This window comes from Salmo salar, unplaced genomic scaffold, assembly GCF_965601325.2.
Source record: "Salmo salar unplaced genomic scaffold, fSalSal1 ptg000578l, whole genome shotgun sequence".
NCBI lineage: Eukaryota > Metazoa > Chordata > Actinopteri > Salmoniformes > Salmonidae > Salmo > Salmo salar.
In genome coordinates, this window is record NW_027675424.1 from 579,038 (window position 1) to 592,395 (window position 13,358).

At 43.6% G+C, this 13,358-nt stretch overlaps 1 protein-coding gene across 1 annotated transcript; it reads left to right on the top strand.

The window, feature by feature from the left end:
- The first annotated feature begins 5,945 nt into the window (after positions 1-5,945).
- LOC123732123 (ladderlectin) lies at positions 5,946-7,813 on the top strand. The gene has a single exon (XM_045711467.2). It carries the CDS (start codon positions 6,555-6,557, stop codon positions 7,104-7,106), a length of 552 nt encoding a protein of 183 aa, XP_045567423.1. The 5' UTR covers positions 5,946-6,554; the 3' UTR covers positions 7,107-7,813.
- The last annotated feature ends 5,545 nt before the right edge of the window (positions 7,814-13,358 follow it).

Here is a 13,358-nt window from a genome sequence, read left to right on the forward strand (position 1 = left end):
TGACATAACAAAGGTGCTGTAAGAATGACATAATAAAGGTGATTTAATAATGACATAATAAAGGTGATTTAATAATGACATAATAAAGGTGATTTAATAATGACATAATAAAGGTGATTTAATAATGACATAATAAAGATGATTTAATAATGACATAATAAAGGTGATTTAATAATGACATAAAGGGGATTTAAGCGTTTACAAAGTAAACCTATATGACTATCACAGTTTAACCGCTAGGCTACCTGCCACCCTATGCATGCAAAGTCAATGTTGTTTGACTTGTTTGTGTATCAGCACATTGACCTAGTCTCACTGCAACACTGCGTCCATGTTGCTTGACACAGGCGTTTTCAAATAACCTTTAGTCAAGGTGAGCTTTGCTCCCACTCAGTCTGTCTTATCAGACTTCCTGGTCTAACTGATTAACTTAATACTCAAACCTTATTGGCCGTTGAAAAGATTCAGTGGAACTCCCAGGGAGGGTTGGGGCACGTCTTTCAAACTTCCAAAATATTTTATTTTATTTTACTTTTTTTTTTATTAGAACATTCAAAAGTACAACAGTAAGGCTACAATTTATACCATGACATTACAGTGATAGTTCAGCAATTTGAAATATTTTAGATATTTGTTTCCTTACCTTGAAAGTAGACTATGGATAAGGATGCGGAGTGACTGCAATCCACACTCAGAGTGACTGCAAGACCCCCCCCCCCTCTACACACACACACACACACACACACACACACACACACACACACACACACACACACACACACACAGGAACATTTACCCTGCACCCCACCACCCACACAGGAACATTTACCCTGCACCCCACCTCCCACACAGGAACATTTACCCTGCACCCCACCTCCCACACAGGAACATTTACCCTGCACCCCACCTCCCACACACAGGAACATTTACCCTGCACCCCACCTCCCCCACACAGGAACATTTACCCTGCACCCTACCTCCCACACAGGAACATTTACCCTGCACCCCACCTCCCCCACACAGGAACATTTACCCTGCACCCCACCTCCCCCACACAGGAACATTTACCCTGCACCCCACCTCCCACACAGGAACATTTACCCTGCACCCCACCTCTCCCACACAGGAACATTTACCCTGCACCCCACCTCCCACACAGGAACATTTACCCTGCACCCCACCTCCCACACAGGAACATTTACCCTGCACCCCACCTCCCCCACACAGGAACATTTACAAAGCACCCTCACCTCCCACACAGGAACATTTACCCTGCACCCCACCTCCCACACAGGAACATTTACCCTGCAACCCACCTCCCACACAGGAACATTTACCCTGCACCCCACCTCCCCCACACAGGAACATTTACCCTGCACCCTACCTCCCACACAGGAACATTTACCCTGCACCCCACCTCCCCCACACAGGAACATTTACCCTGCACCCCACCTCCCACACACAGGAACATTTACCCGGCACCCCTCCTCCCCCACAGGAACATTTACCCTGCACCCCACCTCCCCCACAGGAACATTTACCCTGCACCCCACCTCCCACACAGGAACATTTACCCTGCACCCCACCTCCCCCACACAGGAACATTTACCCTGCACCCCACCTCCCCCACACAGGAACATTTACCCTGCACCCCACCACCCCCACACAGGAACATTTACCCTGCACCCCACCTCCCACACACAGGAACATTTACCCGGCACCCCACCTCCCCCACAGGAACATTTACCCTGCACCCCACCTCCCCCACAGGAACATTTACCCTGCACCCCACCTCCCACACAGGAACATTTACCCTGCACCCCACCTCCCCCACACAGGAACATTTACCCTGCACCCCACCTCCCCCACACAGGAACATTTACCCTGCACCCAACCTCCCATACAGGAACATTTACCCTGCACCCAACCTCCCATACAGGAACATTTACCCTGCACCCAATCTCCCACACAGGAACATTTACCCTGCAACCCACCTTCCACACAGGAACATTTACCCTGCACCCAACCTCCCATACAGGAACATTTACCCTGCACCCAACCTCCCACACAGGAACATTTACCCTGCACCCAACCTCCCATACAGGAACATTTACCCTGCACCCAACCTCCCACACAGGAACATTTACCCTGCACCCAACCTCCCACACAGGAACATTTACCCTGCACCCAACCTCCCATACAGGAACATTTACCCTGCACCCAACCTCCCATACAGGAACATTTACCCTGCAACCCACCTCCCAATGGACATTTATAATTGTTAAAAGGTAAATATGTATTATTATGTTTTATTACTGTTTCATTCACTTCTCACTTCAGCCGCCACCCTGCCCCCACCACCCAATGGAAATTAGACTGTTACCCTGCCCCCACCACCCAATGGAAATTAGACTGTTACCCTGCCCCCACCACCCAATGGAAATTAGACTGTTACCCTGCCCCCACCACCCAATGGAAATTAGACTGTTACCCTGCCCCCACCACCCAATGGACATTACAGACTGTTACCCAACCCCACCACGCAATGGAAATTAGACTGTTGCCCTGCCCCCACCACCCAATGGAAATTAGACTGTTACCCTGCCCCCACCACCCAATGGACATTACAGACTGTTACCCAACCCCACCACGCAATGGAAATTAGACTGTTACCCTGCCCCCACCACCCAATGGAAATTAGACTGTTACCCTGCCCCCACCACCCAATGGAAATTAGACTGTTACCCTGCCCCCACCACCCAATGGACATTACAGACTGTTACCCTGTTACCCTGCCCCCACCACCCAATGGACATTACAGACTGTTACCCTGCCCCCACCACCCAATGGACATTACAGACTGTTACCCTGCCCCCACCACCCAATGGTAATTTATAATTGCTACAGTTGTAAATGTGTGTATATTATTATTACTATTATTATTATTATGTCTCATTCACTTCTCTTTTTATTTATTACATGTTTACCTGCACTGTTGATCCCGGTGTATAAGATTTTCACTGTACCCTGCAATTACATCTCCATCCCAAGTGTACTAAACTCATCTAAAACTTTCACAACTGTCTGACTAAGAACATCTGTATGAAAACCAAATTAAAGATTTAAAAAACAACTGATGATGCTATATGAAAATAAATTGGTGGAGGAGATAAACCATAAACCTAAATTGAGAAACTTGTGTGACAGAAAGGTTATGTCCACCCTACAGCCAGAGATCACTATGTACTCAGGTAAGAACAGGGATATTGCCCCTCCATGTGTCAGCAGGCCGGTATTAGAGATCACTATGTACACAGGTAAGAACAGGGATATTGCCCCTCCATGTGTCAACAGGCCGGTATTAGAGATCTGTCACGTCCTGACCAGTAGAGGGTGTAGTTGGGTCAGGACGTGGCAGAAGGGAGTGAGTATTTTATTGTTTCATTTAATTTTGGCCGTGTGACTTCCAATCAAGCACAGCTGTAGAGGGTTGTGGTTGATTGGGAGTCACACATAAGTTGCCTACGTTTCCGTTGTGTTTCGTGGGTAATTGTGCTTGTCACTGTTGTTGCACCTGACAGGACTGTGTTGGCTGTCAGTTTTGTTGTTTTGTGGTTTTGTGAATTGCATAGTGTTCGTAACATTAAAAATGACGAACCCTAACTCCGCCGCATTTTGGTCCACTTCTTCCGTAGACAGCCGTTACAAGATCACTATGTACACAGGTAAGAACAGGGATATTGCCCCTCCGTGTGTCAACAGGCCGGTATTATAATTGTAGAGGAGAGACTTTGTAACTATTGTGACCTCGAAGAGGTAGAGAATGAAATTCACTCAATACTTTATTGGCCTTTAAAAGACGATATACAGGTGTTTCTATTCCAGAAAGCCACTAGGTGGTAGGGCCTGGGAGAACCCTGGTGTTATTTGGCTGATCGAAAAAGAAAACCTGAAAGTTTTTTTTGTCCATTCTATATTCATGTTTGCTAATTTGTTTGATAAATCCTGGAATTAGCAAAAAAGGCCAACCTTTAATTAAATTACATATTTATGTAACCGGTGTGAAATGGCTAGCTAGTTAGCGGGGTGCGCGCTAATAGCGTTTCAATAGGTGGCGTCACTCGCTCTGAGACCTTGAAGTAGTTGTTCCCCTTGTTCTGCAAGGGTTGCGGCTTTTGTGGAGCGATGGGTAACGATGCTTTGGGGGTGTCAGTTATTGATGTGTGCAGAGGGTCCTTGGTTCGAGGCGAGGAGACAGACGGATGCTATACTGTTACATTTAGTTCTAAGTGTATATCAAGTCCACGTACGTATGGATTGTGCATAGGCTTGTATATCTTTCACATTTGAATTCTTTCTTGGGGGCCCGACCGGGTTTAAATGCTTTTTCAGTTTCATTCATTTGTATTTATACATCTGTATTCATTAATTGTAGTTTTTGCTGCTAAAAGGTTATTGTTATTGCCAGGACAACCTTATTATCATGTTGATTCTTCGTATTCGGTGGGGGGAGCTGCAACTCAATATTAGGAAGGTGTTCTTAATGTTTTGTACAGTGTTGAGTGTGAAAACCCAACAGCATTGCAGTTCAAATCAAATCAAATTTTATTTGTCACATACACATGGTTAGCAGATGTTAATGCGAGTGTAGCGAAATGCTTGTGCTTCTAGTTCCAACAATGCAGTAATAACCAACGAGTAATCTAACCTAACAATTCACAACAACTACCTTATATACACAACTACCTTATATACACAACTACCTTATATACACAACTACCTTATACACACAAGTGTAAAGGGATGAAGAATATGTACATAAAAATATATGAATGAGTGATGGTACAGAACAGCATAGGTAAGATGTAGTAGATGGTATCGAGTACAGTATATACATATGAGATGAGTAATGTAGGGTATGAAAACATTATATAAAGTGGATTTTTTTTTTAAATCGGCTGGAGTTGAGTCATTATGTTGGCAGCAAACACTCAATGTTAGTGATGGCTGTTTAACAGTCTGATGGCCTTGAGATAGAAGCTGTTTTTCAGTCTCGGTCCCCGCTTTGATGCACCTGTACTGACCTCGCCTTCTGGATGATAGCGGGGTGAACAGGCAGTGGCTCGGGTGGTTGTTGTCCTTGATGATCTTTTTGGCCTTCCTGTGACATCGGGTGGTGTAGGTGTCCTGGAGGGCAGGTAGTTTGTCCCCGGTGATGCGTTGTGCAGACCTCACTACCCTCTGGAGCGCCTTACGGTTGTGGGCGGAGCAGTTGCTGTACCAGGCGGTGATACAGCCAGACAGGACGCTCTCAATTGTGCATCTGTAAAAGTTTGTGAGTGCTTTTGGTGACAAGCCAAATTTCTTCAGCCTCCTGAGGTTGAAGAGGCGCTGCTGCGCCTTCTTCACCACGCTGTCTGTTTGGGTGGACCAATTCAGTTTGTCCGTGATGTGTACGCCGAGGAACATAAAACTTACTACCCTCTCCACTACTGTCCCGTCGATGTGGATAGGGGGGTGTTCCCTCTGCTGTTTCCTGAAGTCCACGATCATCTCCTTTGTTTTGTTGACATTGAGTGTAAGGTTATTTTCCTGACACCACACTCCGAGGGCCCTCACCTCCTCCCTGTAGGCTGTCTCGTCATTGTTGGTAATCAAGCCTACCACTGTAGTGTCGTCTGCAAACTTGATGATTGAGTTGGAGGCGTGCATGGCCACAAGTTCTTGACAGGAACAGGTACATCTGGCACCTACTATCATACCCCGTTCAAAGGCCTTAAATCTATTGTCTCCCCTCTGAATGGCAACACACACAATCCATCTCTCAGTTGTCTCAAGGCCCTTAAATCTATTGTCTCCCCCTCTGAATGGCAACACACACAATCCATCTCTCAGTTGTCTCAAGGCTCCAAAATCATTGAACCTGTCTCCTCACATTAATCTACACTGATTGAAGTGGATTTAACAAGTGACATTAATAAGGGATCACAGCTTTCACCTGGATTCACCTGGTCAGTCTAGGTCATGGAAAGAGCAGGTGACCTTAATGTTTTGTACACTCAGTGTATATTTGCCACAAGGATTACGAAACATTTCCCATTAGGATGTGGAATCGGTGTCAACATGTTTTTTTGGGGGGTAATTTTGGAATCAGTGTCAGCATGTTTTTTGTACATTGTCCTTGTGGCTTGGTGAGCCACAAGTATTTATTTATTTGTGTTTGTGTGTTCTTGGCTTTTGAATGGTTTCAAATAGGATCACACCACATGCATGGTTATAGTTTGTGGGCTGGTATAGGGCTGTGTGTGTAAGTAGTGGAACTAGGTGCATCACCTGACTAAAGATGTCAGAAGGTTTCTGTAATGTACTCTATATTTGGCAGAAGGATGAGGCTACATTTCCCAATAGGATCTAGATTCAGAGTAAACATGTTTTTTGGTACTTCGTCCTTGTGGCTTGATGAGCTACACGTATAAAAGCGTTCCTCTTTCTCAAGCTGAACAGAACCTACAGACTACCACCTGTGATTCCTTCTCTGACAGGAAAATATTACCATGGAGAAGTTGGCCATCCTTCTGCTTCTGAGTGCTGCCATTGCACTGGGCGACACAAACCAGCTCCTTGGTTTAGAACCCTTACTGAAGACTGAGGAGGAACAGACTGCTCCTGTTGAGGCTCAGGTAGCAGCAGTGCAGGAGGGGACAAAGGAAAGTTCATGTCCTTCAGACTGGCACACATATGGATCACGCTGTTTCAAGTTTGTCAGCATTCAGCAGTCATGGGCAGATTCGGAGCAAAACTGTTTGGCACTTGGTGGAAACCTAGCATCCGTGCATAACCTTTTAGAGTACCAGTTCATGCAAGCACTGACAAAGGATACCAATGGCATACCTGACACCTGGGTTGGAGGTTTTGATGCAGTCAAGGAGGGCTTATGGATGTGGTCAGATGGGTCCAGATTTGACTACACTAACTGGAACACTGGTGAGCCCAATAACGCTGGAGAAGGAGAGGACTGTCTGCAGATGAACGCTGCAAGTGAGAAGCTCTGGTACGACATGCCCTGTGAGTGGAAGTTTGCATCGCTCTGTTGCAGACGATTGTAGGCTAGGAAATGACACAGCTACTCTACCTCCCACCTCCAGGGGTCAACAGTCTACACTTCAATACAAAACCAAGATCTGTCACTCACTGCAGCACACCAACATGACAAATAAAACATGTATTCACAAAAAAAGCTTTCCACCTATCTAATGATTAGCTAACGAGCCATATCTAACAGTTAGAAATAATGACAGAGGAATTTACAAGAGACAGCAAACAGCAAACATGTAGCTACCGAAAAAACTGTCTTTGAAGTTCAGTGCAGACTTTTATACTAAGTCATGATCTGCTGTTAGCTAGCTACTGTTTAGGTAGGCTAACCTTTCAGGTTAACTAACATTAGGTAAACTTGTGATGAAACTGTGTGATGTTGATGATCCTGCTTTTGAAATTAAAGATAAATGACAAACTATTCAGTGTTTTCTTCATTTGCTATTGCTTAACAAGTTGTCATGGCATCAGTTAGTCAATGGTAAGTTGTTTTTAAACTAGAATAAAGACAATCTCTCAATGACATGAACCTGCATCACTAAAAATAATACATGATACATGATAAAACCTTATCATGCTGTTAATTATGAATGAGTAACTCTCTTCCTAACAGACCATTTGTTTCTGAATGGTTTAGATGCAGGAAATTAAAGATATATAACTATTAACTAACATGAATTATCAGCTTTTTCAAATAATGTATTAATGCATTTATGGCTTAGTAAACACACACAATGAATAAATACTTAGTAGATATTAAATGAATGATTTATTTATTCAGGTTAACTAATGTAACCTTATTGTAAAGTGTTACCATTCCCTGTCTTTCATATCTGAGGCTAAATCCATGAGGCTAAGAAATGTGACAGGGAATGTGTCCACAGAGAGAGAGAGAGAGAGAGAGAGAGAGAGTGTTATTCTATTTCTCCCCTGAATGAAGGACTGAAGAAGCTCTGAGATTAAAAGGCAGAAAAGAATGAAAAGGCGGAGTCACAGGGACGGAGAGTCCCTCACACAACAATGTGACAGCCAGTAGGGCTTTAGGAGGAGGGAGATATGAGGAGGAAGCTGCTTCTATTGGGCAATTGTCGGAGGAAATTCATTTGTGACACCAGCTTATATTAAAATTATACTTCACTTTATTTGCACCTACTACACTTAAGGCGAGGCTAGCGTATACTGTAGGCTCACTGGTCAACAAGAGCAGGAAAGGACAGGGGACAGCAGAGAAGTACAAGTTGAAGAAAGTGCAGTGTCAGAGACACAAATGAAATAAAAACATCTGCTTTTCTCCATACCGTCATGACAGTAGCAGATATTTCAAAACGTTAAAAACAAATAATTTAAATGACTCTTTATACACAATTCCATTAGAAGCATCAAACTCATAGCTATAAGGCGTTTGGATATGAAGCTTACGTCATGCTTCAGATTGATAGTGAAGTCAGCCTTGAGTGGGTCCTCTCTCACTTTGTTTGTGAGCCTCGAACATCAGACCACTGTCTATTAGAATTTGCAGTTAGAACTGAATAAAAGTATTATTACTACCTTTTAATCTTGTCTTCCTGACTGTATTATACTAATTCTGTTTCTACTGAGTGTACAAAAAATGAACAATACCCTCCTAATATTGAGTTACCCCCGCCCCCCCCTTTTGCACTCAGAACAGTCTCAATTTGTTGGGTCATGGACACTACAAGGTGTCGAAAGCTTCCCCACAGTTGTGTCCAGCTTCCCCACAGTTGTGTCCAGTTGACTGGATGTCCTTTGGGTGGTGGACCATTCTCGATACACAGAGGACACTATTGAGTGTGAAAAAACCCAGCAGCGTTGCAGTTCTTGACACAAACCAGTGCGCCTGGCACCTATAACCATACCCCCGTTCAAAGGAACTTAAATACACTATATATACAAATAGTATGTGAACACCCCTTCAAATTTGTGGATACAGCAATTTCAGACACCTGTTGATGACAGGTCTATAAAATTGAGCACACAGCCATGCAATCTCCATAGACAAACATTGTCAGTAGAAAGGCCTTACTGAAGAGCTCAGTGATTTTCAACGTGGCACAGTCATAGGATGCCACCTTTCCAACAAGTCATTTCGTGAAATTTCTGCCCTGCTAGAGGTACCCCCCCCCCCACCGATCAACTGTAAGTGCTGTTATTGTGAAGTGGAAACGTCTAGGAGCAACAACGGCAGAGATCGATGTGGAAGAACTTGACCGGCCTGCAAACCTCAACCCACCTCAACCCCATCGAACACCTTCGGGATGAATTGGAACGCCGACTGCGAGCCAGGACCTAATCGCCCCCAACATCAGTGACCCGACCTCACTAATGCTCTTGTGGCTGAATGGAAGCAAGTCCCCCCGCAGCAATGTTCCAACATCTAGCAGCAAAGTGGGGGACCAACTCCATGTCAATGCCCATGATTTTGGAATGAGATGTTCGATGAGCACGTGTCCACATCCTTTTGTAGTGTATTTCGATCTTGCCCATTCACACTCTGAATGACACACACACACACAATCCATGTCTCAATTGTCTCAAGCATTTTTTTTTTACCTGTCTCCTCCCCTTCTTCATCTACACTGATTGAAGTGGATTTAACAAGTGACATCAATAAGGGATCGTAGGTTTCACCTGGATTCACCTGGTCTGTCTAATGTCATGGAAAGAGAAGGCGTTCTTAATGTTTTGTACATTCAGTGACGCTGTTATAATAACCAAACAGTTGGAATAAAACAAATATTGATGATGTAAACTGGGTGTACAAAACATTAAGAACACCTTCGTAATATTGAGTTGCACCACTTTTTGCCCTCAGAACAGCTTCAGTTCGTCGGGGCATGGATAAGGTGTTCCATGGGGATGCTGGGGCCATGTTGACCCTACTGCTTCCCCACAGTTGTGTCCAGTTGGCTGGATGTCCTTTGGGTGTTGGACCAGTCTTGATACACACGGGGAAACTGTTGAGAGTGAAAAACCCAGCAGCGTTGCAGTTCTTGACACTCAAACCAATCTTTTGTGTTGCCCATTCACCCTCTGAATGGCACACACACACAATCCATTTTCTCAATTGTCTCAAGGCTTTGAAAAAAATTCTTCTTTAACCTCTATGGGCTAGGTGGGACGCTAGCGTGCCACCCGTGGTGCACTCCATCAACAGCAGGTGCATTTCAAGAGCGGCAAATTTGAATCCAAATAAATGTCAAAATTCAAATTTTTCAAAAATACAACTATTTTACACCATTTGAAAGATAAACATCTCCTTAATCTAACCACGTTTTACGATTTCAAAAAGGTTTTACGGCGAAAGCATAAATTTAGAGTATGTTAGGACAGTACATTTACAAGAGTTGTGTGTAATGTTTTGTCAAGTCAAAGACAGGGTCACCAAAACCATAAAACCAGCTAAAATGATGCACTAACCTTTTACAATCTCCATCAGATGACACTCCTAGGACATTATGTTAGACAATGCATGCATTTTTAGTTCTATCAAGTTCATATTTATATCCAAAAACAGCGTTTTACTATGGCATTGATGTTGAGGAAATCGTTTCCCTCCAATAACCGGCAGTCAAGTCAGCGTCACAAATTAAATAATTAAAATTAGAAAACATTGGTAAAATATTATATTGTCATTTAAAGAATTATAGATTTACATCTCTTGAACGCAATCAACTTGCCAGATTTAAAAATAACCTTACTGGGAAATCACACTTTGCAATAATCTGAGCACTGCGCCCAGAAAAATACGCGTTGCGATACAGACTAGACGTCATGTTGGGGAGATCTAAAATCGAAAATACTATGTAAATAATCCATTACCTTTGATTCTCTTCATCAGATGTCACTTCCAGGTATCACAGGTCCATAACGAATGTAGTTTTGTTCAAAAAAGCTCATCATTTATGTCCAAAAATCTCCGTCTTGTTAGCACATGATCTAAGCCAGCCGGACTTCTCGTCATGAACGAGGGGAAAAAATATATTTCCGTTCGTTCAAACATGTCAAACGTTGTATAGCATAAATCATTAGGGCCTTTTTTAACCAGAACATGAATAATATTCAAGGTGGACGAATGCATACTCTTTTATAACGTATTGGAACGAGGGTACCCAACATGAACTCGCGCGCCAGGTGTCTAATGGGACATCATCGTTCCATGGCTCTTGTTCGGTCAGATCTCCCTCCAGAAGACTCAAAACACTTTGTAAAGGCTGGGGACATCTAGTGGAAGCAATAGGAAGTGCCAAAATATTCCTCAGCCCCTGTGTTTTTCAATGGGATAGGTTTAAAGGTAATACAACACATCAGGTATCCACTTCCTGTCAGAAAATGTCTCAGGGTTTTGCCTGCCAAATGAGTTCTGTTATACTCACAGACACCATTCAAACAGTTTTAGAAACTTTAGAGTGTTTTCTATCCATATATAATAAGTATATGCATATTCTAGTTACTGGGTAGGATTAGTAACCAGATTAAATCGGGTAAAAATTTTTTATCCAGACGTGCAAATGCTGCCCCCTAGCCCTAACAGGTAAAGATCTTTCGTCTGAACTATCCTCACCGGTCCTTGGCTCTGGATGACTACACGGGTAATGTCCGTTTTATCAGGGGTACTACTGGTATTCTGGCTGGCGGTAGAACTATCTCCTGTCCTAACCTCTACTACTCAGAATGGTACCGCAGTGTCGACAATGGTCTGGTCAAGGCCAACATACCATAACCCTAAATCCTCTTTCTTTATGCTTTTAATGGTCATTCCTATCTTCAAGCAATACTTCCCTTGCTCTGGATTGCAGTCAAAAACCCTGGCCTTCACTATACTCCATCTGTTTCTATATTGGGTGTGTGGATAGACATAGCCTTCTCTCTCTGTGTGAGCTATGACCTGATTCCATGAGTTACACCAGGATCTACACATATCTTCCCCATGAAGTCCGAGTCCTAGACTGCCAGGAGGTTAGGGACCCCATTTGGTCTGCAGAGAACTCTATTGAGACATCCTTCCCTAACTCTACTCTCACTTCCTTTTTATCCAGATCGAGTGACCTTTTGTACCTAGGCCATAAAAACTCCTCATCTTCTACACTATGGGTCAAGTTACCACTTTCTGACTTCTCGAGTGGTTCATGGTGTATTAGGAATATGGCTCCCACAATCAGACAGCTCAGACTGACCAGTACCCCTGTAAAGCCCCACCCCCTCCCGGTGAATATATCACTGGCTAGAGGCCAACCCACACTTTCACTTCTATGAACGCACACAGTGAGGATCGGGCGGGTTAGGGAATCTTCGTTAGAGAGGTAACCCCCGAACCTTATTGGTATTCGGTTCTTCTCCTAACTCTGATTGTTCGACAGTGTCAGTGTGTCTTACCCTCCCGCAATGTGTGATGTGAACCCAGGTAGCTCTTTCAGCTATTCTCACCGCGAAGGCTATTACCAGGAACACTTGGTATGGGCCCTCCCACCGTGGCTGCTTCCAGTTCTTTTCTCCTCAGGGACTGGATCCACACCCAGTCTCCTGGTTGGATTGAGTGAATCATCTTCTCCTGTAATTCACCTGTTGGACACAAAGTCTCGGACAAACGGGTTTGGTTAACCATGTGTTCTGTTAGTATATCTTCAACTTCTATGTCTACCTGTTCTGGCCTCCCTAACTCTGGCATTCTATATGGTTTACCTGATCAGCTAAAATGTAATCCATTATTTAAAGAGATAGATCCTAGTAAACCAACTACCCTAATCATGTCCACCCAGTAATTTGGGACCGCTTCTTCCCATTTAATATACTTATCTATTATAAAAAATGTTTTTTAAGTAGTTCGTTATCCAATAGGCCACAAAGTGTTTCCGAACCTGCTCTACTATCCCCCCTTTTGACACATGGCTCTGCCCATGTGTCAATCTTGCCGCATCTCTTCACAATGACTTAGGTAGTATTGGTAACTTATCATGATACCAAATACCGTCCTTATATAAATTGCTCCTAACTTCTCCCATTTCGAAATCCCTTTCACTGGTGCTCTAGACTGACAATTTTAATATAGCTTTGTCTATGTTTACTTCCTCTTTTAACCTCTCTAGGGTATGTGGGACGAAATCGTCCCACCTAGTCAACAGCCAGTGGAATCGAGTGGCGCGATATTCAAATACCTTAAAAATGCTATTACTTCAATTTCTCAAACATATGACTATTTTACACCATTTTAAAGACAAGACGATCCTTTATCTAACCACATTGTC

Bases quoted from the DNA above. Each gene is read 5' to 3' on its own strand.
- LOC123732123 (XM_045711467.2), top strand. From the start codon at position 6,555: ATGGAGAAGTTGGCCATCCTTCTGCTTCTGAGTGCTGCCATTGCACTG.